Genomic DNA, 27368 nt, shown 5'->3' with positions numbered 1-27368 from the left:
AGCTAACAGAGGCTTGGCTTAATAAGATCTACAAAGTACGAGCAGTGCTGTAGAGCCAGGTATGGCAGTAACAGGCAAAAGATCGCAATTGGGTCCCAGCCAGACTTGAAACCAGGTGCAGCTTTACAGTAACCAACTTTCCATGTTGATGAAGGAGTGATAACCAGGGCCTTGTTTTCCTTGTGGTGGATGGAAAGAAGGAAGTTTTATGTGCTCTTGAGAATTGTATTTGATGCTCCCAAGCCAGCTTGGAAATTCTTAGAAGAAACTAAAGGAAGGACATCTTGTCCTGTTCTCCAGGTTAAAATGCCCTTTGAGAATCAGGAAAACATACAGCTTAGCTTCCCGCTCTGCATGTAGATCTGGAAGGAGTGGAGACTTCAAGCCACTGGTACAAAGTTCACAAACTCGGTGATGTTTCTTGATAACAAAATGCTAAATGTATTCCAAAGTGATCTTGCTGATCTGTTTTTCTATGGGGAAGACACATTTTTCCTTGTGACCAAAGCTGGATGACCCTTATGGGTGAGGTAACCTCTTCTGAGGATTGGTGATTCTCCGGAGACCTTTCAATCGACTGAGCAATTCCGTAATGAAGTCCTACAGTAAGAATTGTAGGAAGAAGGATGTTAATTCCATTTTTCACTGGCCCAAAGAGTACTGTGCCTTTTACATTATTCTCACGTTTCTCTTCACGCTGAGCAGAAACCAGGATTTTGACAAACACTAAGCAAATGCATCTTCTGGCTTAAGAAGTGGAACCTTTTGATGGCTGAACAGAACAGGGTTTAAAAACCCTTCTTTTTCCCTTCTCTGGCTCCCTCTAGAGCAGCCATGTTTGCTTTTTTTTTTTCCTCCTGCAACAACTAGCCTGCCTTCTTCCACCTTGAGGTGACCTCAAGATGTTGTCTCCCCTGCTTCCCACTCCTGCTGCCCTCCCAATGTAGGGCAAAGCATGCTGTCCCTCTTCTTGCTTCCTTGCTGAACCTGTAAAGCTTCAGGTAGGGGATTGCAAATCTCATTGGATCAATGCCAGTTCTACAAGGAAATGGCTGGCAGAGAAGGAGGTGGAGCAGGACACACGTAAGACTAATGATAACCTGGAGCAGGGGTTGAGGATTGGCAGGCCAGGTAGTTGAGCAGTTAATGGAGATAAACCCCATTGCTGACACAGCCAAGCACTACGGACCAAACTGGGTCATCTGGTTATTCCAAACAGGAATCTAAGCAACTATTCTGACTTCTTGATTTTCAGGTTATGCCCTCCGCTCCAGTGAATTAAAAGAGTGTAAACAGTATTAAATTGTTTTATTTAACATTATACTAAAAATAAACACTTTTGGTTCACAGAAACCAGGAATTTCTCACACTGTAAATTCTTTTTTATTAGCTAGCTCTCGATTTATTTGTAATTATTAATGCTATAATGGATCTAGTGCCACTCTAGTCTAGTTGAACTAGATGACCGTAGAGGTCTCTTCCAACCTTAATGATTCTATGACTCCCTGTGACTTGTGCAAACTTTGTCCTCTCCAGGGCAAGTAACATCACTGTAAAGGCAGCACTGTAACAGCATCTGTCTCAGTTTCTGTATGTTTATCATTTTGCAGCTAAATTGAAAGGCTGGACAAGGCATTTAGATTGATGAAAAACACCTGAGCACAATGTTCACCTGCAATGCATGCGACTGAATCAGGGATGGGGACTCTTCTGCACACTGCAATGTATGGGGAAGGCAATAGCTGTCTGATGCCAGTGCCACACAGCAGAATAGTGGGTTCTGTTCCTTTGAATAGTGGGACAGCTAATGATGTTTCCTTAACTCCCTAACTCAAAATCGAGACATGTAAAGTTCACAGGGGGGAGGGGGAAGTGTATGTAAAACTGGCATAAAAAGTCACTGCTCAACAGCAATCTGTACAAACAAACATGCTCTTAGCATAACATACGTATGTCAGTGGTGCTTGACTCACCTCTGTTGGGCTGGAGCACTCATGGAGGATTTCCTGAAAGCCAAGGAGAAATCATTTTAATATTTCATAAGTTGACCCTTCCCTCCAACTGCAAAAAGAATGTATAAGCTTGCTATTCTTGACTGGCTACAAGACACAGGGAAGCAGCATACATTAGAGCATGCATATATGTGGTGTAGGGAACCTGCTTTGGCAGGGGGGTTGGACTCGATGATCTCTAGAGGTCACTTCCAACCCCTACAATTCTGTGATACTGTGATTTTCTGCAACCCAGACACCATTGCTATACTGTATTATGCCAGAAGTTCCTATTTTGAAGTTACCAAGTTCCTCTGTCTGACCTGTAGTTTTAATTTCTGTTCTTCATTTGGGACTTCCAGGAGATCTTCAAGGTCAATTACTGGCCCAGGAACTTCTGCATCCGTTTTCTCTCTTAGCTAAAAAGAAGCAAATGAAAACCAACATAGTTCATAAACCCTCAAACTTAAGAACTCTATAGACCATCTGAAGAACTGAGCATCTGAGAAGAAACTAGTTACAAGAAAACCACGCTGCAAAGCTGATGTTGACATCATCTCAAAATAAGGAGGTTCTTACCAAGAGGACATGTATTCCAGCCCATCTGTGGTGGCTGCCACAGCCACACATATTGATTCATCATCCGCTCCCACCTCAACACTTGATCCCTGCTCAGGGATCACGATCTGTGATGGGAACAACTTTTCAGGAATATCCAGTGTCAGTTGCTAACTGCAATGCAGTGTAATCCAGCTTGGGTCAACCTACTTCTGCAATGAGTGCGTGCAAAGTGTTCATCAAACAGAAGTCGGTCAGGTTCAATCTTAATGAGGTACTTACAAATACAAGGAGATTTTAAGCTTTCGGGCTACATAGTTGGTAGTTATACTATGGATTTTTGCAGTAATGAAGAAGCAAACAGCTACACTTTTGAAAGGTGTAACTTATTATTTATCAGCTTTCTCTAATAGGAATGGGGGGGATATAATATAGTTTTAATGTAAGAGAAACCCACAAGCTTTGGTGGTAGGAGTTACAGTCTCAGCGCAAGTGAATGTTATTTGGGAATACTTGTAAGCTTGGCCACAGGTATATTTTAGCTTCACATACCCCTACAAGACTGTAAGGCAGGCTGCTTTTTCCAATGTAGTTGCAAAATGAACCTTTAACAACACGATGCTAGTGATATTTTATCACAGTACTCGGCAGAGTAAGGATAATGAGTGAACAGTGCAGCACCTAATAGAGATGCCTGTAAAACATTAAACAATAAGGACAGTATTTATGGGGAAAAAAAATGAACTGTTTCCCATCAGTCTCTGACACCATGCCAGAGAGGAAACAGAAAAGCATTAGGAGATCAGCTTTGTTACACACCTGACTTGACAACTAAGAATAAAACAGTTGCACATACTGTACTGTGACCCATACAGCGTTTCTTCATAAAAGTAATGATTTTCACATGACTATTTAGATAACAGGTGTTAATCTGGTTTAAGTAGGGACTGTGGTGCTGCTTCCAAGTGCAGGGAAAGGTCTCGAAAACCCAAATTGTCACTCAAGTCTAAGTTTTGTTGTGAAAAGCCTCACGGCAGTAAATAGCATAACAATCAGATTATCTGTATCAGGAGATGATGTTGGATCTAATCTTGTTGGCAGTTGACCCTGCAGTACCATTTATTCTGGCTGTCATGTGGGTTTCTGGAAGACATGGATCCAAAGAAGCCCAAGCTAACTGGGCTAACTAAATCAACTTACTAAATCATCATACTATTAACAATCTCTGATGTGGATCAGCATTGCATGATGTATTTCCTATCAGGAATGCCTTAGTATGACCTGGTACACCAGGGAGTCACTAAAACTGTTGTGCTGGAGTGGTGCTAGCAAAGGCAATCTATCTGCAATCTGCTCTCATTGCGTTATATTACTGGTGGTACCAAGAAATGCCTCACATCTATCTCAAAAAACCCCTCTCTGAATGAATATTTTAAAGCTACAGCCATTACCCAAAGGGCAAAAGGTCCTGTTGCTCAAAGCAGCTGCTACTCTCCCATCTCCTCCCTCAGACATTGCCTATCAGGAACATTTGTTTCTTCTCAGAGCACAGCAGTATCCTGAGGTGGCTAGAACCATTTCCCCTTGGGGAATTTGGAGAGATGAAATCTGCAGGCTTCTTCATAGCAGCCTTGAGGTTCTTGCACTTAGCTTTACAATGGTGTTAAATTGAGAGATTCCAGTAAAACCAAATAAAATAAAAGCAGAGTTAGCACCATCTTGACTGACAGGATGAAATAGAGGCTCCAGTCCTTTTAAAGCTACATAAACCTCAATGGTAAAAGCAGACATTTCTGACACAAGAAGGCTGGAGGGAGCATGTTGCTAGGCAGGTCCAGCCCAAGATAGTTACGTACCTAAATTTCCAAGGAATGCCAGATTCTAACCTGCCTCCAAAGGGGCAAATGTATATTCATCATCTCAGGCCAGTTCCCACACTGAGAAGTGCTTCCAGTTGCAGACCTTTAACCTTTAAGAAGTGCATCACATATCCTGTACCATTCAGGCACTGAACCTAGTTGCTCCCAAGTCTCCTGGTTTGACAACTCTTAGATACCTAAGAAAAACATAGGACTGATCATTGCTGGTGGCAACAAAAATGCAGGCCAGGAAGGCTGCTCTGGGGAGTTGTGTAATTTGAGCATGTGTTTTGTTTTTCTTCCCCTGCTGCCAGTAGTATGTCCAGCATCTGCAGCTGCAAATACAGCTTTGTCCTCAGTGCCTCAGGATAAAGTCACAAAGTTGTGGCCAAAGGGATGAAGGATGCACTGAATACCTCAAACCCAGCTAGCTCAGGTACTGCTAGCAGTAAAATTGATGGCAAGGATCTGTTTCCAGTAAGCTGAGCAAGAACACTTCTATCCCTGCACACAGCCTCTCATCCCATTCTCCTAATGAGCGAGGAGCTGGTTTGCCCCTGCTACTCACCGGGTACTGATAAAGCTCCTGCAGCTGGGCATTGATCCACTCCTCCAAGTCTAGCCAACGCTGTAGGTCTTTGCGGTTGTACTTTATGGTTAGCTTGCCCAGTTTCCTGTGTGATGATTCCTCCCCAGGTTTCTCCGGAGTCTGAAAAGTCACTCGGGGCAATGCACTGGAGTTGCTGGCCATCCTTACCACTTCTTCCTCCTTATCCCTGGCTGCTCTCCTCTGTCTTGTAATGCGTGTCTCCCCGCAGCTCCTGGCTCACAGCACAAGCCACTCGTGGATGCTGAAGGCAGGCAGCATTAGTGATGCCAGGGCACAGTAGCAGGTACTGTAGGCAGGGTTACCAGAGCAGGCTCTTGGGTTTCACCGTGGGCGCTGATGATGAGCGGGAAGGGAGGGGAGATGGCTTGGTGTAATAACATCTGCTGTTAAAATAAGCCAAATGAAGCAGGGAAGAGATGAACAAAGGTTGTTAATATTTAACATACGTCAGCTCCATGAAGCAGCAGGAGGTGGGGAAGAGAAGGTTTTGAATTACCTTTCCTGCAGGTGTGACTGACGCGTGTGTGCACATCCAATGGGCTGATCCACTCTTCTATAAGGACGAGAATGCCAGGTCAGAGGTGTTACCAGCCAAACTCAGAATCAGCACTCCCAGTTTAGCCTTTTCCACAGTCTGTAGTTTTCTTCTAGCTTTCTGTAAAACTTTTGTGTGGGAAAGCTGGTGACCTGAATTTGAGGTCACCTGAGCAAGGCATTTCTGCAATAAAACAAATTATCTGTGCCCTTATTAAAAAAATAAAATCAAGTGATATGGTTTATATGGCTATACATAGTGTGGCAAAGTACTGCAGGTTAATGGATAAAGTATTATCTCCTCATAAAAAAGGTAGCTATAGATGGTAAATAGGTCCATCTGGTGAAGCATTGTAAACTGTTAGAGTGTTTATTACCATTGTTTAGTTTACAATCTCTTACTAGAAGAGGGGTTAAAGGTCTGCAACATTATTGCCCTGTCTTATGTTATAGCACACGGGCAGTGTAGTTCAGAGGGACAGAAATCAGACCAGACCTGTTAGTGCAGTGCCAGTGTCCCCTAGATACTGTGTCACACTCCTTTATCCACCCATCTCCAGAGCCCTTCCATGACCTGCTACAGACACTGCTCCAAACCAAGACCTTCCATCATGAAGCACATCAGCAGTTCCAGTCCCATGGGCCATATAGGAAAAGAAGATATGTCAGTGCTGGCCTCCTCTGGACATTGCACCAGGTCCCCCTGCCACAGTCACATCACTGTGCCCAGGCAGACAGCAGTAACTGGCCAACAAGTCCTACATAGGCCACTAGGAAAATGGAGCAATTCAGCCCTTCTTTTTCCCTAAGTTTGAACAAACCCAAAGATTTTCTTACAGAAGATTTCACAAAATTCTGATTCTGAAGCTTTCTTCATCACCACTACAGGGAAGGATAAAGTACACCTAAAGATGGTATCCTTGTTCCCTGCTTTTTCAGACAGCCTAAAGCTTGCATTCAGGAGACAGCTGTTGGATAATCAATTTACTAAGCTTCCCTCATTTTTCCTCACTACTTAACTATATTCCCTCTCCAGTCTAACCCTGGAAGCTGTCTTATTTACACCAAAATTGCCCAGAAAAATCCATACCATGAGAAGCTGGGATCATATTCCCTGAGGAGAGATTCTTAACAGTTAAAAGCATTCCAAAACCCTTCAAACACCTTCTGACACGTTTACAACTATTGACTTTTCAGAGGTTAATAGGCAGGCTGACCACACAGTAAATCTGAACCAAAGGACACACTCTGCCAGGCATCAGTTGTCTCCAAACAAAAACACCCTATCCTGGTGTTCAAAGACAGACATTTCCCCCTTATTCCTACTGCCCCAGACACTGACAGATTTTTCTGAGGGGAGGGCACTAAGACCAAAGACAAGGGAAAGCAGCCAAAACAAAATCCACAACAACTGAAGATCCCAACAGAAAACCTACCCCCTTCTCCCAGTCCCACACAACCCCTATTACTCTCCCAAACTCCAAATGGGCTGAGCCAAACTTATGAAGCACAAGATAGATGTGGAGAAGAGGGGAATACCTGGCCCTAATGCCTGCTCTGCAAGCAGCTGTTACTTGTAACCTCATTCAAGTGCAAGCTACAGGCTGAGATAAGGCATGTGAGAAGGCCATGGGCAATCTCACTGCACTGCTTGCACTTTATCAACAAAGCAATAAGCATGGTGCCTTGGCGCTGCCTGGGTCAGCCACAGGGGAATGCCAGAGGCCTTTCAGGATAGCTGCAAGCCAAAGCAAGCAGCCTCACAGGATGTTTGTTATGCCACTCAGGATTATATGTGCTTAGTCATGAATTCTTTGTTACAAGAAGCTGGAGATACAGAAATGTTTACAGATAAAGTGTGTCTCCTCCGGTAATAAGCTAATTGAATCAATCATTAAACAAGAGGAAGAAGTGCAAAGACTCTGTGTGAAAGCACCCTATGAAGGTGCGATGCTGGCTCCAGGGCACAGCACCAGGTGTCCCATGCAGAGCAGGACATGAGGCTGGTTCTCTGCAGGTAGGCTGCATCCCCATGGGTGTACAGCCACTTCCTGCACACGTGCCCTAAGAGGGGAGTTTTGCCTCTGAAAGGAGCGGAGTGGGATTCAATTCTACAGAGGAAGGCTTCTGTGAAGGCCCAGGGCCTGGGTCATGGAGGACTGAATGCTTGTACTGCAGTGCCAAGCAGCTGTGACACCAGGGCATGAGAGCTCCAGTTATGCTCCTCTCCTCTTGGAGCTGACAACCTCCATCTGCAGCTGGGACTAACGATGGTGTTTCTCCTTCTCTGCAAGCTGATGGCTGTAATACACCTTCAATAATTCATCAGGGCTCCAGCTCCTCTTTCTGGAGAAGCAAATTGGCTTCTTTCCCTCTAGTCCCAGGCCAAAGAGGAAATTTTTCCTTCCAATCATCCAGAAGCCACTCTTTGCCTGCTTTAGAAAATGATCACTTTCCCTGTGGTTACAAACGTGGTAGTTAACACAAATTAAGCCAGGAAAGGCAGCAGAGGTGACTGTACCAACATGAGGTTGACACCACAAGGTAAGGACGTGCTGCAACCTCTTGCGGGCAGGGGCAGGCACAGGAATGACCCCCCACCTCTCAAAGCTTAGGTGAAGCTGACAGTCAGGTTCCAAATGGATTATATTGGGATCACTGAAAAATCCATCTGTGTTGTTTTCTTGCTCTACCTCTCATATTGCTTTGATGTTCCCCTACAGAAGGAATCCTGCAGCACTGAAAGTGTGACTGGTGTTTTCATGTGAGCCCTTGAGTAGTAGAGTTGGAGGCAAGAGAAGCAGTAGGTGAAAGATGAAGGGAATTCTCCTTGTTTCCCAACTTGCTTACAGCATTTCAGGCTGCCCGTATAGTTCTTGTACCAAGAAGTGTGTTGTTACACAACTCCTCCTAGGGGTGCTAGGGACCTGCTGGGAAATCTCCATCCCCAGACGTGAGGGACAGCGATCTGCAGAGGAGGCACTGGCAGATGGCTTGTCTGCGACTGTCCAGGGGCTGTGGCTGCTGGGAAAAGGAGGAGCCCTAGACAACCCCAGAGCCCAGCAAGAACAGCTGAGGATGCCTCTGGGGACTTCAATGGGAGATGTTAAACTTCTACTTCCTGCCTACGGGAGGCTCTTTGCTTCACAAAAGAAGCCATTTCCATACCTATCTCCCTGTAAAAGCCTAGCACAGGCATGGCAAAAATGCAGATGCTTTCTGGCCTAGCTAGTTTCAGCACAATTTCATCTTCCTTTCTGAGCGCTCCTGCCCTTTGCACCTTACTGTGACTCGCAACAGTAAAATAAGAGCCTGAGCGCCACACAGGACGCAGACAGGAACTTCCCCAAAGAAACAACACACTCTCTTTGTGGTGCCCTCCACGCAGCTGCCCTTGAAGCGGTGGGAAAGGCTCTGCTGAGGACTCAGCAGCCTGTCATCCTTTCCCTGGCTGCATTCCGCAGGACGGGTTGTTAGTCACGGCCTGTGAGATCCCTCCCTGTCTCCTTCCCTTGCCACATCTTTGTGCCGTCACTTGTATCCGGGTCTCGCCCCTAAACCACACCAGGAGGTTTAACCTGAGGCAAATATGACAAAACAAGCAAGCAAGCAAACCTGTCTCCCCAGCACCAGGTACACACAGAGCGGTTCCCAGATAAAGCCAGGCAGAGTGGAGCCATCTGCAGCAGCCTGCATGCTGTCGGGAAGCCACTGCAAGCTGTGGTGCCACTTGGCTGAGCGAAGGGGACCTGGAGCAAGTCCTCCTTGTTTGTTTGCCTGCCTGGGTCTATGCTTCACGGCAGCCAGGTGCCCAAAGGTACTGGGGTCCCCACAGAGGTGACATCAAGGCTGGTGACGTGGGCTCCTATGTGGTTTACTGCAAGCCGTGCATGTCGAAGAGCCGCAGTGATCCTGGTCAAATATTAAGCTACTGTGTAGTTTAACCCCCCAGCTGAATAATTATTACCGCAGGACTAAGAGCAGGCGCTTCTTGGCCCAAGAAAGGCAAACAGTAACCATGACTCACTGTTTCAAGACCACTTTAAAAACACTCCCAAGCCATAAAATCACACAGCCTGCTTTCTCTTCACGCTAATATGAGTAACACACAGCCCAGCTGGAGTCATGGGGAATAATTCATTTGGCAGAAGATGAGGCCTGAGATGGGAGATCTGGGCTCAGAGCAGGTCCTGAGTTGAAAGGAGAGATGCTGCAATGGAGAGAGGTTTCCAGCAGAAGTCCCTGGTCCTGGGGCTGTCCTCACTTAGAACAGTCATTACTGAAGCTCTCCAGAAAACAAAACAAAACAAAATAGAACAAAACAAAACAAAAAAAGCCCACAACAGGTATATTCAGTAATGCTGCTGGCACTGAAGTGGAATGCATCACTGCTACACTGTAGGATCAAACCTGTGATGCTTAAGAGTCTAATGAACAAGCCATATTCATCTGCCAAGCAGAAGCAGGTCACGTTTTAATAATATAAAGAATATTAAAAGTAAGGTCGCTTTTCTAGGAAATCGTCACAGGAATTTTAGCTGGGGGTTGCTCAGCTGAAAATAGCAGAGAGAAACATCCATAAAAGATGTACTGTTCGTAAGGTGTCTCTTCCTGTGTGATCTGATCTGCGTGTTCCTGCTGCAGCAGGGGGAATGGACTAGATGATCTTTCGAGGTGCATCCAATCCCTGACATTCAGTGATTCAGTGAACCATACCTGCATGATCCTAAGATGTATTTAGCAATGGGTTCCCAGCAGAGAGAGAGAGAGAGATCCCTGGTGATCCATTTTTTAACCTGTGGTCTGTAATTTTGCAACAGACTTAACAATTATAAAACAACAACAAAGCCCTGAATCTGAAAAATGCACAGGGGAAAAAAAATGCCACTAAGATAACTGAGGTGAAATGGAGGCTAAGCCATAAAGAAGTGATTAAAAGCTCGTGGCAGGTTTGCATGAGCAGAATGAAGGCTGAGTTAGGGTGTGATTTTACTGAAGAAAATTGGAAATAAGCTTTTGAAATTAAAGGACAGCAATGCAAAAAAAGAAACGAATGTGAAGTAACATTGAAACACTTCAGGGTGAGCATTGAAAAGCCTGCGACGGGAGACTGATACAGCCATCCAATGGGAGCAAAGGAGATTAAACCCCACTCCCCTGCAGGCTAGATCAGTTTAGGTTGAATCACTTTATGAAGGGACTTACTCATTCCATACACAATGAAAAAAAAGGGAGGGGGGGCTGAGTGCCTCAGGCGGTGAAGAACAAAAGGAGACAGTCCTGGCGTTGTTTGATTTCTCCAGCATCACTGGGGCTGCAGGCAGAAGCAGGCAGCAGGAATTGAAAACTCTGGATGTGAGCAAGCTGAAGGCACAGCCACGGTTCACCATCTCTGTTCAGATGTTTGCCAATCAATACCATCTTGCATTTGCTGCTGCCTTTGAAGTGATGCCATATTTCGTTAAAAATAGTGTCCAGGCAAATTACAAACACTCCCTGCACTCCTAAGCTCTGTGATAGAGAGATAAGAAGGGTTTACCCAGGGGCTTTGGGACTGTTTGCAGAGGAAGGGGGTGGTACCAATGTAGCTGAGGAACAAGGGAATTTGATCTCCGCTCTACAGAAGCAGGAAGGTAGGGAATGCAACCGAGTTAGAGGAATAATGTGCCCCCAAAGATCGAAACTAATAATTTTGAGCAGGAAACCTCTGGCAGTGGGTGCAGGCTGTGAGACCGAGCTGGGGATTGACTCATTTGGGTCAGAGAAACTTGGGCTCCGTGCCACCCCCCAGTGATGCGGGGCTGCAAGAGCTACCACCTTTCAGCACAGCAAGTCTGGACTTTTGGCTGGCTGAAGCACAGCAAGGTGCCGGGTGCCCTTGCATCTGTGCAGGCAAGTGTATGGCTCTCAAAAACCCAGGGTTGCACTGGGTGCTCCCTGTGAGCCTTTGCTCCCTTGCCAGCTGAGCTGGAGATGGTATCAGCCCGCTCTCCTCCCCTTCCTCTTACGCAAGGCAGCGTGGAGAGGAGTGACTTGATTTTTTTTTTCCCCTCTCTCTGGGAGTTGGTTTTCACTTCCTGCCCCTTCTGTGCCTTTGTCTGCACTGGACGCTGCTGAGGGCACACCTGAGGGGCAAAGGTATAGGGGATCAGGGGAACACCCCACTGCTGGCATCGGTCCCATCTAAGGCCATACAGGTGGAGGCTGAGAGCATGGGTCTGGGGGTGAGCTGCAGGGTGGGGGGACACATTGTCCACCTGGGCAACCAGGGCCTTGGACATGCTCCAGGTCCCTGCTCACCCCACACTGGCATGTACCTGGACACCATCCCTCTTAGATTGATCTCTCTTTTCTCTCCCTTTAGGAAAGGACAAGGGTCACAAAGTGGGGAGGATCAGGGTGCCGACATGGCCAGAAGAAGACCAGGTCCACAGACCGGACTCTGTGTCTGCCTGGTGCTGGTAGCAGGGTTGGTCTTCGGTGAAGAGCAGGAGACAAAGCCCTTTGGAGAAACGTGCCTGGAGGACTTTACAGCAGGGATACCGGGCTTGGTGCTGGACACAGATGCCTCTGTCCAGAATGGAGCCACTTTTTTATCATCCCCCATGGTCCATCGGAGCAGGGACTGCATGAGGGCTTGCTGTAAGGACCCTGATTGTAACCTGGCACTTGTGGAGCAGGACCCAGCCTTGGGGGAAGACCACATCCAGGGCTGCTTTCTCCTCAACTGCCTCTACGAGCAGACATTCGTCTGCAGGTTCGCCAGAAAGGCCGGCTTTCTCAACTTCTTGAAGAGGGACGTCTACGATACCTACCACCAGGCAGTGCAGAATCATGGATCTAGTGGTAAGGAGTCCATAAATGATCTGTGCAAGCTGGGGACAGGCAAGCAGTGAGGGCTCTGGATCTCATTTATACCAAATATTGTTTGTGCTGCTGCATTTCGTCAGTTCAAGATCTGTTCCTCAGTCTGCTCATTAGTAAATGGAGCAGGAGCCATTCTGTAACCTATTTGAAATGGGTGGAGTGTGTGTTTACCAAATGCAGGCTGTTTTTGATCCTTAAAGAGACAGAGAAAAAATGTTTTTCTTCTTTCTCCCTCCTTGCTCCTACTCTGCAGCCCTGTAAGTGAAATCCTCTAAAATTGAAACATGCCTGTATTTAAAGGGCTGCATTAAGCTCCTAATTGCTTGGGGGCTGGAGGCAGGGCACAGTTCGCATACCTTTCCTTTTACCACAGCTCCAGTCTTGTGAGGCCCCTCTATGAGGCTTGTTGGGACTGCTTGGTTTTGATCATGTTGCTTCCACTCTGGGTCTGTTTCTCTCTCCCAGCCTCCACTTACCTGCTCAGAAAGTTTGCACCTGGCCTAGAAATCCAAGTGGAAATCAAGCTAATCTGTAGCTGGCCACCAGCCATGTGCTTTGCAATCTCCTTAAAATGCCGTGTTCAGAAGCACTAAAACCAATTCCTCCTATTGCTTCCTTCCTCCCTTGTTTTGGAGGAAGCTTAACAAGCTCTGACGTGACTTGGTCTTTGGCAGCTTTAACCAGCTTACTGCCTGTGGAGGGATGGGCAGAGTTTCCAGGAAACTTCCCTCAGCCCCCCCAGCTCACCCCTGGGGCACAGTGAAGGTGTCCTGGGGAGCAGTTGGGTGCATGACTTGATCATTCAAGCTGTATAGTGTCGGATCTTCTGCTGAGATGTGGCAGCCTGCAAGGCCAACATCTTTTGTCAGAGCAGAGGTGGCTCTCCTGCTCTCTCTTTCCCCTAATCACTTCCCACTGTATTTTAGTGCTTTCGGATGAATCTCAGCTCCCTGCTAGCCACAGTCATTCCCATGCCTCTGGTCCAGTCTCAAAAGCCTTTCCATGGGGGTGCAGCTAGTGATGCACTGAATGCCACATCTCCAGGAGCAGAAGTGGTGTGCTGGCAGCTGCCTGAACACCTACATGTTTTTCTGTAGGAAGAAAAGGGGATGCATCATCCTCAGTGCATCTTGGTTTCACAAGGTTAGATTAAAAATATGATGTGCTGTTGAGCAATGAGGTCCCTTCACCTCTGTAGACCAGCAGGCTGCAGCCCCCTCCCCAGGCTGCCCGTGGCTTTGCAGGGCTGGCTCCTGAATGGTTGGGTGTGGGGTGGTAATGGTGGAGCAGGAAGACCACGGTGAAAATGGAGAACATGGCAGAAATGCCCTGTGAGCCCACCTGGCAGCAATAAGAAAGTTGGATGCGGGTTGCTTCCAGATTTGTTGCGGATACCTGAAGAGGCAAGATGAAACTGGGGGTAAGGAAGCTGTTTTCAGCACACTGGGCTTTCCTCCTACGTGTTCCTCTTGGACCTAAGTTTGTGCTGCAGACAAAGCTGTCTGCTCACTGTCGTGCTGTTCCCTGTGAAAATGCAAAGCTTTGTGGTTCCTCTGGACCTGGGCTGTCATTGTCCCCAGGGTTGGGCTCTGAAGAATGGTAGGGAACTGTATGATGCCCTCCTTTATATGCTGTCAAGCTTCCTCAGAGCCCCAAGGGTGTGCTCGGTGGCAGTCTCCAGATGGGCTCTACAAAAATGAGGATCAAAAGCATAGTTTTCTAGCCAATAGTGAAATATGTGTTTATGTGGCTCAGTGCCCCAGTGGGTAACATTAAAGAGAACAGCCACATGTTGCAGGACTCGCAGTACTACAACAACAAACCTGTTGGATTCAGAGGCTTATGACTTTTCAAGCTGAGGTAGACAACACTTGAAAGAAAGCACAGCTGGGGACTGCTGAAGGACTAATTTATTTGCGGAGTGTTTCCTGATAGAAAGAGCTGGAAGCTAGGAGAGGGTTATGGGGGAAGCAATGCACATGGAAGCAGCACAGAATCAGGGCAGCCTTGGTGTGTACCACTGCCACTCTGCTGAGGCGTTACAGCTTCAGAGAAAACCTCTGGATATTGGCAACACCAAATGCTCTTGCTGGCATAACTAAGAAGCTCTATCCCCTTAAATCACTCCACAGCCTGAACTTTGCTGCGAGTTTTCTGCCTGGCTCACTGGGGAGGGGCAGGCTCACCTGCACTTTGCTGGTAATCATGGAGGCTGGTGTTGAGGTAACCACCGTGAGCTTATTCTGGTCTGGGCAAACCAGTTCTGGGCGTGAGGCTGAAAAATAACCTCCCTGAACCTTTGTCCGTTTCTTGAACCGAACCCTTTGTGGGGGTTGTGAAATGCTAGCTGACACGCTCCTAATGCACAGTCTGGGTGGGAGACAGGTGGGTGGTAGGGAGGGTCTTGCAGCTCCAGCTGGGCTCCTGCCTGATGGCCTGCTGAGGGGCTCAGCTGAGCTGGTGGGTTCTCCTCCTGCCAAGCTTCATGTCAGCAAGTGTTGAGAACTGCATGAGTTGTGGAAAATCTTCCTAGTGTGGGCGTCTGGCCTTTTGGCTTATGGGGGCTGCAGCGAGTCATACCAGGGCACAGTGTTGGGCTGTGGGAATGCCGATGAACAAGCAGAGGCAATCTCAGCACATTCTGCTATATTGAGGTATCACTTTACAGTCTCAAGTACCCATGGTGTGGTGTTATCTCTGTGAGTGCTGGAATGGAGGAAATCTGGTTTTCTGTGAATTTATGTCACTAGGGCAGTAGTTGGTATGTGAGCACCAAAACAGAAATCCTCACACTGGGCGCTTTGCCTTCTGCAGGGTTTTACCAGCATGTTCCTTTTCTGACAGCGAGGTCCCTGCTGGGGTCTCCTCCCACCCCTGTGCTTACTTTTACAGCTCTCATAGCAATTCAGTGTCCTTCAGGTTTCTGTTTCCCATCAACTTTGGTTCAGGTTTACTCACTGGTAGAGCTGAAGCCAAGAAAACCATTCACTGCATAAGCCTTGGAGTGGCATTAAATTATTTTTTAAGAAGCAAAAAACAGAATTTGAGGCTTGAGTACTGTATGAGCCACTCAAATATGGAAGATTTTAGTTGTGAGCATTTTGGATTTACTCTATTGAGTTTTTCTGCAGGATCAGTAACAAAGAAGATAAATCATTTTCCTATGTATTTTGATTGGGAACTGAAGTTGTCACTCAATGGTGTGACTCCAGCAGCTGGTGCCCCACAGAAAAGTGCATGACGTGCAACAGCATCATAAAGCTTTAATATCCCTGTTAATTACAGACTTCTATAGAAACTTTCCAGAGTCCAAAGAGCATTAGAACAAAGGCAGCTTTCGTTTTTCAGATGGCCTTTCAGAGCCAAAGGAGCTGAATGGAGAACCTCCCTTCTCTGAGCAGTTTGTTGGTATTGACCCCAGCTCAGTGAGCACAGTAGAGAGCAGCTGGTGTAATGAAGTTAACCAGAAGCCCTGCAGCTGCACAAGATGATTAAGTTGTTCTCACATAGCAAAAGGCAGCCTGACAATGAGGGAGGAGAGCTGCAGGTCTGCAGCCAGGAACAGTGCTCAAAGGGATGACTGAATTTGCTTGGCGTCTTCACCAAGTATCAAAAGATACTAGAAAACAGAAAATTCTGGATGGAGAATTCAAGATCTCTTGATCTTGTGACTGTGGTTACTCTTGCCTGGGGTACATATTGCAAAACCTTTTATACTGCCTAAATAATGGATGAAGGAACTAACAAATGGCTTGTTTTTAATGTCAGTTTTGTTTGCATATATGCTTTAAACTACTGGTTCCTGCTCTAGCAGGAGGCAGCAGGTGGGACATGAATTCAGAAATATGGCAAAAAATTAAGACTAGGTCTGAAACTGAAAGTAATTTATTGATGGAATAGGTTTCCAACTAAAGCCTTTGGGCAGTAATCCTCTTTTTCAGTTCCAATTGTATAAAAATGGCAGTGACACATCTAGACTGAAAATGGAAATTGATGCCTTTCCAAAAGGCTCAGGTTGAACCCAACCATTGAGTCCTGGTATGGGAACCAGCAGGTGGTGTTTTATGGTCGGAGCCAAGCAGAAGGCCTTCAGACCAAAAGGAACAATGAGTCAGGCTCATTGTGTGTTACTGCACCGTCTGACCTTGCTGGCACTGGCAGCGATCAGTTTTCATCTCTTACACTCACTGTTCATAGACGAGTTTAATGGCCCGTGGGGGCTGCTGGTAAGCTAATCTGTGGAATGGGACAAAAAATAGCAATGGCATGAATGGCATTTGTGTGCTTTTTTCTAAGACATCTGTGTTAGAGAGTGGGGCAGGAGATGAGGTGGGGTCCATCCAGATCCCACCTTGCACAGCTTCAGTTAAGTGCACAATGCAGTGCATAGAGCCAACAGGAGGAATGATGAGAGTCCATTCCACATTCTTTACCACCCACGTCAGGTCATCTCTATAAGTGGTGGGGTGGAGATTGTTCTGTGCTGTTTGCGGGGCTGTGGTCCTGCTGCTGAAAGCACAGCAGCTGTAGCCACAGGGAAAGCCTCCTCCTGGGATTCCTGTGGGCAGATGTGGCTCAAAAGGCACTGCCAGAGTGAGTTGTGGAGTTACTAAACGGCTGAGGGCAGCAGTAACGGCACGGATCACCTGCTGCTTGCACAGGCTGCAAGAAGCACAGCTGTATCAAAGCATTCTCCTTTTAGTGGATGGCATCCATATTGATTTACCCTGGAAGAGTCCCTTTTTCTCATAATGTGAATAAGGACTGGAGCTCTGCCTCCTACCAATGCTTTGCTCTTCTCTTCCTCCACAGATGACCGTCCTCCAATAGCCCGTGCTGGCATGGACATGCGGGTGCAGCCAGGGGAGCCAGTGATGCTGAGAGGTGCAGACAGCACAGATGACCATGGGATTGTCACATATGAATGGAAACAGGTCCTTGGTGACCCCTCTGTGGAGATAACGGTAAGGAGTTGCACAAAGGAAGCAATTTGGTCTGTGTCACCTGCAGTCTGCTCTGTGTTGGGATCTCCAAATTTAGCTGAGCTGGAGCAGAAGCCAAGGCTCCTGACTAGCTCCAGCATCTCTAGGGCATGAACACTACTTTGTAGATGTTTAATGAGACTTGTGGCTTTAGAAGAGCAAACAGTTGTTGTAAAACTTCAGCAAAATACTCTAGAAAGCCTATGGAGCTCTTGTGGCACCTTCTTGGGAGAGTTAGTATGCCAGCTGATGGCTGATTTTGAGGAGTAGCAATATCTAGCTGTAAGGGGCTGTGGAAATCTGGAGGTGCTGCTCTCCTTCTTCCTTTCTCCTTGCCCAGCCAAAGCAACTTTCAGGAAAAAAACAGCTCAAAAACCAAAATCCTAAGCCGAAGCACTGGGACATTTTTAATGCCAGAATTCTGCTTGGGGATTTCCAACCAAGCTTGTTTCTTCCTAATACAGCAGAAATGTGGGCTTCATTCATCCTCTCATTATACATGCCTTTTCTGCTTTTATTTTGCATTCTCAGAAGCATGAAAAAGACCAGGCAGAAGTCTCCAACCTACAGGTGGGCACTTATGTCTTCCAACTTACTGTCACGGACACTGCCCAGCAGCAAGACTTCACCAACATCACCATCATAGTGCTGAATTCTGAGCAGACTGAAGGTGAGCCCACAGACATCTAGTTAGTGTGCCTGAGCCGGGGAGCCTTGCCAGCCCTATTCTCAGTGGGCAGATGGGAAAAGAGCACAGCCAGCAGGGTGGGCTTGCACGTCAACTTCTCACAGTAAAAGCCTGAACCTGACAAACAGTGAAAGTCTCTGCATTCATAGCAGTCCATTTAAGGGTTTTCTCACCTTCTCATAGAAAAAGGTGGCCTGCAATAATCTGATCCCCTCTGCATGCCATTACCCCCTCTACTGGATAACCCCAGAGTAGCTGGATCCTGGGGGTACATCTGAGTGCAAAAGCAAGAAGAAGCTAAAAGGACTTGTTAACCCCGTGGTTTTATTGTGAAGGGCCTAATTCCTTTAAGCCACAGGACAGGTGAAGCCATCTGTGTGATGTTCAAAATGACCCTGGTATTATCGATATGTTTTATTATAATGGCCTTATTATAATGATCAAAGTATTCAGCATTACAACTGCACTGGGGCAAAGAATTCTTGGACAAACGCTGGCCTAGCTGTCAAGCAGAGAATTTTTTCTTCTGCCTCAAGTACCATAAAACTAAAAGAACAGCCATATCGAGTCACTCTGTCAGAAATCTAGTGCACTGCATCCAACAGTGTCCAGAGTTTGATACTAGATAATAGCAAGGACATGACATGTTGTCAGTAAATCCTTGGTATGCTTGGCTAGCCACTAAGGAATTTGTAGCCTTTTTAAGCAAATAGGGTTTATTTGTATTAAATATCCATGGATGAATCTTCACACAGCAGCAGCATCCTGAAGCAAGGAGTTTCACAACTGAACTCTTTACTGTTTGCTTTTATGCATATGGCACCTTCCAGTTTGATTTAGTACTCTGTCCTCTGATAGAAGAAAATGTAATATGTGATTCCCTACTTACCTTCTCCATGCCACTCAGGATTCTGTAATTTCCTTTTCAGATAAACATCTGCACTGTTGACAAACTTTCCTTTGGAAGATTTCCTATTCTGTACATGCAGGTAAAGCATGCTAACCAGACCCTTTTATTTTAACTTTCTTGATAGAGCATTGCTTGACTCCAAAGAAGGTTGGCTGGTGTCGGGGCTCTTTTCCACGTTGGTTTTATAACCCAACCCTTCAGCAGTGTCAGGAGTTCATTTTTGGTGGCTGCAAACCTAACAAGAATAACTACTTACGAGAAGAGGAGTGTCAACTTGCCTGCAGGAATGTTAAAGGTGAGTCTGCTTCAAAAATCAGTCCCTTCTTTTTCATAGGATTGGGATGTCCCTATGAGCAAGTACTGCACCTCTGTGGCTGGCAGATAGAGTCTGGAGAGCTGGGGAAATGAGGCTGATGAAGGTCCCACAGTGCCCAGCTCCTGGATCTCTGTTCCCCTAGTTGATGACAGGTCACCTTCCCTTAGCATCAGTCATCACCACTGCCCACATGTTGGTGTAACCAACCAGGATGCGCATCAACAAGAACTGGCTCCTTCTGGCACAGTGTCTTCAGTGCCAGGTGTCCCTGGTATGTCCCTGGTTGCACAGACCCTCACCAAATTTTCATCTAGCATCTTTAACCTAAATTCTGTATTCCTGCTCCTCACCACTACAGGGCTATGTTCCAGAAAAGACACATTTCTTAGGTGAAACATGAAGCAATATAAAGCTGATCCTAAGCTGACAAAGCAGCGTGGTGGTAAACTCACTTTATTTTTCCTCTTGTTTCTTCAGGCTCTGTCAGTGGGCGACAAATGCCAGGTAAGCCTCCTGCTCCTCTATGTAATCCTGCTGCAAGCTCAGGCTTAGTGTCTCATCCATTCCTGTGGCTTTTTGATTAGCACTCAGTGTGGAAAGTGAGGTGTCTGGGACTAATTTCTTTACCAAGCCTTTCACTTTCATGTCATAGGATAATTCAGGTTGGAAATTATGCCTGGGGTGCAACCCACTACTCAAAGTACAGCCAGCGTTGAGTTATGTCAGGTTGCCTAGGGCTCTATTGAGGCCACTTTTGGGTGTCCCTGAGGAAGGATTTTATGTTCTCTCTGGACAGCCCTCTCATTTGTGTTCCCTTCTGTTTGAATCAGTTTCCCTTATTGGATCATGTATCTGTTGCTGCTCACCCTATTACTGTGCATCTCCAAAAAAGTCTGTCTTTTCCAAAACTTCACACTAGGTCGTGTGCTCCAACCTCTTGCTGCATCTCTGCTGCTTCACTCCAGCATGCTGGTGTCTGTTGTGCACTGGAGAGCTCAGACTTGGGCAGAGCACTGATCAGCTTGGACCACCTCAGGGGCAGAGGAGAAAGGCCACTTGTCTCTGCCAGCTCTCCCAGCCTGCTGTGCATTTGGACATCCTTGCCACATGAGTTCCCTGCTGATTCACATTCGCCGTGTCCACCTTGACTCCCAGGGCTATTCTGCACAACTCCTTTATCTCTTCTTGGTGTCCAGACACTGTTCTTGCGTGGAGTTGTTCTGTCTCAGGTGTGGGGCTTTTAAGTCTCTGCTTTGTCTTTGCATTTGCCTTTGCACTTTATAAGCAGAGCTGGAAGCCTTCTCCTACCTGCCCAGCTCTCCCTGCATGGCACTGAGTTCCCTGCTTCTCCCATTTTCAGTGTTGCTCACAAAATTCTAAGTGATCTTCCCCTTCTGCAGCTTCACACTGCCCCAGACTCTGCCCTTAAGCCAGGGACATGGGAAGTCAGTGGGCACTCCTTCCCAGTAAACACTGAGGCAAAGAAAGTATTGAGTACTTTGGCCATATCTGGTTCTTTTGTCACTGTGTCCCCATGGTGACTGGGGCATTACCATGCCTTGCCTCCAGCTTCTGTGCTGTTTTGAGAGGAAGCATGGCTGTTCCCAGAGCACCGCTTGGCTTTTAGGCAAGAAATGATTTTCTTCTTTTTTGAGTTCAGTGTCACAGAAGAGAAGCCTTTGCCAGCCCTATCACCACTTTTTAAGCCCTTCATAACACATCTGCTTGGCAGGGAAAATGAACAAATTTTAATGAACTATCTGAACTGTTTCTGACACAGTCTGCAATGGGAACTGTCAGGCCTCCTCATTCAGATGCAAGGATGGCTGCTGCATTGATGCCTATCTGGAGTGTGATGAAACTCCAGACTGTGCTGATGGATCAGACGAGGTGTATTGTGAACAGTGTAAGTTCTTCACATTCTGGTTTAGAAAACTTAGTATCTGCACAGGGATGAGTGCAGTGCTCAATGTTTGACTCTGCTATTTGTTGCTCTGTATTCTCCTGATCCTGCATGAGCTTGCACTATTGCCATATTTTCAGGTTCTGCCATCTCCCATATCTCTGACTGCTACAGCTGATCTCCCTGCTGGGATGTTTCCTTCTGCTCTCTTCCCTGTGCCTGCCTGTAAGACTTCAGATCCTGCCTTCCCCTTCCAATGTTTTATTCCTGAATGATCGTACCTTCTCTCCTAGTTTATGGAGGTGGGAAATTAAACCATGATTTCTCCCAAATGGTCCAGCATCAGAAATCCCCTTAACACCCTCACATTATGCTAATATAAATGCACAGTGGTGAGCTGCCAAAGTCTGTAATCTCTTCCTCCTTTCTCATCCTCCTCACTGAACTCACATAATCTCTTCCCTATCTGTGGGCATTTTGTTACCTTTCCAGGCTTCCTATTTTGCCCTCTCTTATTTCCTAGACTAGTGCTTTTTCATACTTCTTAAAACCTAGAGTGAGAGTATCTTCCCCTTTTTTTCTTAGTGGAAAAATCTAAGAAAGTTGAACTCAAATTGGGAATCATTTCTAGTTACTACACTGTATTTTTCCGTGTTCCTCTCATAGCTTTGAGCTACCTACCAACCTTAGGGTGTATCTCCTTTTCCCTGGCTTGTTGTAGCAAATAACTGTGAAGCAATGCCCCATCTAAGATTAATATTAAATATTTCTCTTGCAGATGCTCGTGAGTTCAATAGGCTGCAGAAAATCAATGTCACACGTAAGCAAGGTACATACTGTCAGGAGGACTTTGGCTGACATCTGCCAGCTCTTGCCTTTTCATTCAGCCCGGTGTTTCATAGTGGCAGCTCACCTTGGCCTTGCCAACTTGAGCATCTGCCTGCTGGGCAGTGGGCACCCGAGTGCTACGGGTCTCTCCGTGGCTGCCCTTTGCTACAGTGCTTGTGCTCTTCTATCATGAGCAGAGGCTGGTGCTCGGGCAGGATGCTGCTTAGGCTAGAGCACCTCTCCTTTGCTTTGCCAGCTCACTGCGTGGACTTGCCTGACACTGGACAGTGCACAGAGAGCATCCCTCGCTGGTACTATAATCCCTTCTCTGAGAAATGCGACCGCTTCACCTATGGGGGCTGTGATGGCAACATGAACAACTTTGAAGAAGAGGAAGAGTGCATGAAATCGTGTTCAGGTGTCACAAGTAAGCAGGAATAGTGAGGGCTGGAATACCGATCAGTCTTGGAAAATCCCTCCAGATTAAGTTCTATGGTGACAAAGAGGCAGTGACTTGGAGCCTTCAAACAAAGCGGTTCTGTTCTCAAATCCTGGCCATGCCCCACAATGTTCTGCAGTGTATTTATTGATGTGGGGAACAATGCATATCTACAACATGTCTGCAGTGCTTTGTCATTTGTCAGAGCTGGAAAAATTCTGTGGATGCTAATGCTTAGAAAGGTGCAGAGGAGCGTGACAAAACCAGCCAGAGGTATGGAATGGCCGCTCTAAAAGATGTAACTTTCTAGGTTGGCTCCATTTCTCCACAAGTGGGAGGAGAGAAATGAAGAAAATTCTCTGTATTAGGCAGAAGTTCTAAACAAACAAGAGGGAAACGTTTCACACTGTAGTGCTCTGCAGGCGGTGCTGTGGAGGCTAACAGCATAAATAGGAGGAATTCTGATGCTGTATGCATTCACTCTTTTCACAGTGCTGGAAACGTGCTCCTCAGTAACCTGTCTCAGCACTTGTTCCCTTTTTCGTAAAACTCTTTTCTCCCTTCTTATTCCCAATTCAGAAAGAGATGCCATTGGTCGGAGATGGGAAACATTTGAACCTCACAGTGATATGTTAAGTGAGTAACAGCTCCTCATACAGAGTTTATTTGTTGCTTTCACTCTGCCCTGAAAAATATTTTGCCCTTCCTTGGAAATATTAACCTTTTTACCTCTTCTCTGCTCCCCTTCTGAGACCAAGGGAACAATGCAGTGTTTGTAGGACACTAGCAGGGTCTAGAGAGATTTTCCATGTGCCTCTGGTCCAATTTCTGCTTTGTCTGTGACTCTGTAGATCATTGCAGAGGCTTCTCATTTCTTTTCCATCAATCTGCTTGAATGCTGCAGTGTTCAACATCAAAAAAATGTCACAGTAAATTCCTCCTCGGGGCTGTGTTTACAAAAGGACCGCTAAATTCTGCAAAAAAAGAATGCTCCAGTGAGTACATGAATAATGTTGGGTGCCAGACTGGGGTGAAGCCTGATGACCCTATAAACCTTCTCTACATTTGTGAAAAACACCAAAGCCATTTAAATGAAAGTTCTTTGCAGAACAGCTCATCAAGCTTAGTTCCCTTCACCACAGTGCACGACAGCCCTTTTATTTAGTAGAGGATTGGAATTATTATACACTTTTGTTCTTCAACCCTAGAAAGTGATTGAACACTCACATTCACTCCAGCTGTCAAATGCGTCATGTTTGACAACATCTCCGACCATGATACGGGAGTTTGGTCAGTTGTAGAGAACCACTGACTGCTGTGTGCTCACAGCACTGCTACAAGCTCATTCCCCACAAACTCAACACATTCACCATTGCAGCTCACTCCCATGGCATTCTCCTGGCCAAGAATGCTCCCTGTGACCTCCCTTTGGTGTATGGGAAAAAGCCGGTGCTGGAGAAGAGTCTGACATTTACAGATGTGCCAAATGGCCAACTCTGCCAGAGTCACCAAATAGCCTTTAGAGGGCGTGGTGCATCCAAGAAATGATAGAAGGTGTGATCTGGGAGACTGGCAATACTCTTGCCAGACCGTTTTTCATGCAGTTGTCTTCTTCACTTAGTTTTGCAGTGCCCACCCTGCTGTCAGCCCACACTTTCTCCTCTTTGCCAGCAGAGCTTCTCCAGCAGCTTTTGTGTTTGCTTGTTCCTAGTGTGCTGCTGCAGATCTTGTGGAGCAGACCAGCTAACTTGTTCATGTTCGTATGTCCTTTGCAGGTGCATTTGAAGTGGTGATAGCTGTCCTCCTTGGGATCTGCATCATGGTGGTTCTGGCCATCATAGGCTACTTCTTCATGAAGAACAGAAGGAAGAGCAGCCGCCGCCGCCAACCAACCACTGCTACCAACTCTACCCTGTCCACCACGGAGGACACTGAGCATCTGTTTTACAATGGTGCCACCAAACCAGTCTGACCTGTTCCTGTCTCTCCCCAGCCACCCACTGGGACATTCCCAAGAACTTCTAGAGTTTTGCGTTTAGATGGGGGCCTGTGCCTGCAGGGCTCTTTCTTAGAAGACACTGGTAGCCTGAGGCCAAGATCTAGCCATGGTTTGGCAGTAATGTGGTTGTATTTCTGGCTGAATGGCTGCTCTGGACTCAGGACCTGGGAGCATTCTGATGCTCTCTGAGGTCTATCCCTTCCTAACCTCAAACAACCCAGTGAAACTCTGAATGACATCTTTCTTCCTGCTCAAACCTGGAGTGCAGCTCAGCTCTGCTTACCAAAGGACCCCGAGATTGAATCTGTGTAGCATTCATAATGGTGAATGGTACAAGCTCACCATGGCCAGCAATTCTTTGTTCACAGTGCCACTTCCTGCCACTCTGCTTCAAGTTTTCTGCCTTCTCCCTCAAACCTTTGCCAAGTTGCCCTGCCTTCCAGCTGTCCTTCTGGTCGTGGTGAGCCCCATGTAGGCTGCGTTCTCCTGGTAACCGGCTGGACCTGTTCTGAGAGCCCTGCGACACTCTCCAGTGGTTTCTGTTCTCGAGACGGAAGGAAAAACAAATAACCTGTTTTAATCACTAGGCTTTGCTTTTTAACAGAAAAGCGCACCTAGAGTTTTTCTGCCTGGCTACCATGTTGCAGCCACCTATGGACAGTATGTGTCCTCCACTTTGTGAGTTGCCCTGGTTGATTTTCCAGTGTTCATTCTGACCCCGAACACGCTGACAAAATACCTATTTATTCTCACATGAAATGAAAGGGAATGCCCTACCTTTTTCTGCTGTTGGTGAGGGAAGGGCAGAAGTAACCAATTCCCCATTGCTGCTGCGGTGCCAGCTAGTGCTGCCCATGGGAAATCTCTGCTCCCAAAGAAACCCTGGGGGAAGCACTGCTTGCAGTGCAGGAAACATGCTTGAGGGAGGAAGGGAAGGAGAGGCTGGTGGGGAGAAGCACAGTGAAGGGATGCTTGAAGGAACCGGAGGGTTTCCTGGAGGCACTGATGCCACCGGTGTGGTCCTGGCTGTGCCAGTGAGCAGAGCTGGCAGCTGATGCTTCCTCCAGGAAGTTCATGCTGCTGCTTCAGTGTTACTACCCTCTCCTCTGAGCACACGGCCTCTCACAGTCCCTGGCATCAGGAGCATGGCCAGCCAATCTCCCCACATGTCCTCCTTCCTGCTGGCCAGTCCCTCTTGGTGCAAGATAATCCCACACCAGGGGTTCCAGAGCTCATCTCTGGCCCTATGGCAGGGTGTAACACCTCCACCTCATTGAGGTGCCATGTTTTCCCCATGGCTGATGGAGCAGGGTGCTCCCAGCTTCATATGGCTGCATCTCCAGCATCAGGCTTGTGCCTCTAGATGCTGAGGGCTTCTGCTGTGAACAGAAGCTGATGTTCCTGTAGTCCCTGGTACACTCTGTCTGGTGTGGAGTTGGTACCAGTCCCTGAACCCCTGTGCCTGCTGCTCCTAGAAAACTGCTGTGAAAAGAGAGTAAATCAGGGTGTGTGTGCGTGCATGTGTGGGTGTGTGTAAGAAAGCACAAATTCATGTACAGATTTTAGTTTAAATTCTTGGACTCTTTCAAGGCTGGAAGGGAGGAAATGGCTGCCCACAGCCTGGTGGCAGTCCAGCTGCATGTCTCTCCCTGTTGCGGGAGGGCTTGTTTGATTCCCCCATGGCTTTTCATGGTCTGTCTTGTATCATTTCTTCCATTGCTCTGTTTTTCTTCCAGCCTATGCAATAAACTTACCATCTTGATTTACTTTTTGTGCACCCGCTCTAATAATACAAGTTGCAATAAAAGGGAATTGTTTATCTTATCTGACTTGGGAGTGGTGTCTGAAAACCAATGACCCGCAGAGGGGAAGGTGCTGTTCCCATGCCTGCTATCTCCCACCCTTTCATCTGCAGGTGTTGCTGCAGCCATGGTCCTGTGGTTTGGGGGGAGGGGGGCACACCACAAACAGGTGAATGCAGCAGGTAGGATTAACCAGAGAGAGCAGCCCTTCCTTGGGAGTGCTGAGAGTGAGATCATTGCCCACTAATTCAGAGAGATGAGGCAGGGTGTAACCTGAAACTGGGCTTCAGCTGGTCAGACTGGTTCTGGTCTGAAACCAAGAGCAGACACTACACTTCAAACAGAACCTGCTCGAGCTGCATCTCTGGGCTGGCAATGGCTCAGGCACAAGATAATGGCAAGGGATGTGCATTAAACTTCACTGAACAGGCAGCACAGGGTGTCCCAGCATTGCCCCCCTTCACAGGAGGGTTTTCTTAGCTGCAGACTGTGCTTTGCTGTCACTGTTGCCTCCACCCCAACACCCGGGCCCCCAACACACACAAGCTGTCCTGTCCAGCTGCTGACACCCCACATTGCTCCTGTGTGCTCTCTGAAGGGTTGCCCAGGAGGCACTCAGGCCTGCTGGTGGAGTCACCAGTCCTGGTGTGGAGTGGGCAACTCACAGTGGACGCTAGAGGCCAATGCTGCCTCTCTTGATATACCCTATCAAGACTATCAAGACTGTGTTATTACACTCTCATTCACTTAAGGCACATCACTGTGTTTCAAGTTGTGATGGAGGGCACAAGGGGCATCAGGAAGTCATTACAACACAGCACAGCGAAGCTCAGAGACTCTGCTACTGCTCAGCTGCACACCCAAGCCCTGCAAGACCAAGTTGCACCATATGGGGTCACCCTGCCCTGACTGCACACCCCGTTGCGAGCAGAGCCCTGGCTCCCTGCTTCTGCCTGACAACGTGCAAATCTCAGCTCTCCCCCTGCCTGCAGCTAGAGACAAGCAGCTATGTGCTGTCTTGGTCTTTTCAAAGCAGAGCCATATCACCCCATGGCAAATGCTTTGCTGTGCTGCTGCCCAGA

The 27368-nt window shown here is 47.1% G+C and overlaps 2 protein-coding genes across 9 annotated transcripts; one reads left to right on the top strand and one right to left on the bottom strand.

The window, feature by feature from the left end:
• Positions 1-379: 379 nt before the first annotated feature.
• On the bottom strand, positions 380-6710 carry PPP1R14D (protein phosphatase 1 regulatory inhibitor subunit 14D). 6 transcript variants are annotated; one of them, XM_072338158.1, is made up of 6 exons: positions 6643-6710; positions 5515-5571; positions 4977-5401; positions 2315-2410; positions 1974-2006; positions 380-600 (listed from the first exon to the last, which is right to left on the bottom strand). In XM_072338158.1, the coding sequence occupies exons 3-6, from the start codon at positions 5157-5159 to the stop codon at positions 520-522; spliced, it is 393 nt and encodes a 130-aa protein (XP_072194259.1). In that variant the 5' UTR covers positions 5160-5401; positions 5515-5571; positions 6643-6710; the 3' UTR covers positions 380-519. The 6 variants fall into 6 exon arrangements, with proteins under 6 accessions (XP_072194259.1, XP_072194260.1, XP_072194257.1 ...); XM_072338159.1 differs by lacking the exon at positions 6643-6710 and adding an exon at positions 6127-6190; XM_072338156.1 differs by lacking the exon at positions 6643-6710 and adding an exon at positions 6049-6184 and having other exon boundaries at positions 5515-5705.
• Positions 6711-11452: 4742 nt separating this feature from the next.
• Positions 11453-26308, top strand: SPINT1 (serine peptidase inhibitor, Kunitz type 1). Of its 3 annotated transcripts, XM_072339086.1 has the most exons (11): positions 11453-11749; positions 11917-12398; positions 17232-17383; positions 17933-18071; positions 19124-19294; positions 19793-19819; positions 21096-21221; positions 21997-22047; positions 22303-22473; positions 23065-23121; positions 24261-26308. In XM_072339086.1, exons 2-11 carry the CDS (start codon positions 11960-11962, stop codon positions 24455-24457), a joined length of 1530 nt encoding a protein of 509 aa, XP_072195187.1. In that variant the 5' UTR covers positions 11453-11749; positions 11917-11959; the 3' UTR covers positions 24458-26308. The 3 variants fall into 3 exon arrangements, with proteins under 3 accessions (XP_072195187.1, XP_072195188.1, XP_072195186.1); XM_072339087.1 differs by lacking the exon at positions 21096-21221 and having other exon boundaries at positions 11455-11749; XM_072339085.1 differs by lacking the exon at positions 11453-11749 and having other exon boundaries at positions 11864-12398.
• The last annotated feature ends 1060 nt before the right edge of the window (positions 26309-27368 follow it).

The sequence above is a fragment of the Excalfactoria chinensis genome, chromosome 5 (assembly GCF_039878825.1).
Source record: "Excalfactoria chinensis isolate bCotChi1 chromosome 5, bCotChi1.hap2, whole genome shotgun sequence".
NCBI classification, from domain to species: Eukaryota; Metazoa; Chordata; class Aves; order Galliformes; family Phasianidae; genus Excalfactoria; species Excalfactoria chinensis.
This window is presented reverse-complemented; position numbering and strand designations above follow the sequence as displayed.

What these genes read in the sequence shown, in the direction of transcription:
- PPP1R14D (XM_072338158.1), bottom strand. Translation starts at nt 5,159, where the DNA reads ATGGCCAGCAACTCCAGTGCATTGCCCCGAGTGACTTTTCAGACTCCG. An exon ending in AGGAGCTTTATCAGTACCCG is followed by an intron (nt 2,411 to 4,976) that starts GTGAGTAGCAGG and finishes GCTTCTTTTTAG; the next exon opens with CTAAGAGAGAAAACGGATGC. An exon ending in AGTGCTCCAGCCCAACAGAG is followed by an intron (nt 601 to 1,973) that starts GTGAGTCAAGCA and finishes TTCTTACTGTAG; the next exon opens with GACTTCATTACGGAATTGCT.
- SPINT1 (XM_072339085.1), top strand. Translation starts at nt 11,864, where the DNA reads ATGTACCTGGACACCATCCCTCTTAGATTGATCTCTCTTTTCTCTCCC. An exon ending in GCAGAATCATGGATCTAGTG is followed by an intron (nt 12,399 to 17,231) that starts GTAAGGAGTCCA and finishes CTTCCTCCACAG; the next exon opens with ATGACCGTCCTCCAATAGCC. An exon ending in CAATGTCACACGTAAGCAAG is followed by an intron (nt 22,048 to 22,302) that starts GTACATACTGTC and finishes TTGCTTTGCCAG; the next exon opens with CTCACTGCGTGGACTTGCCT.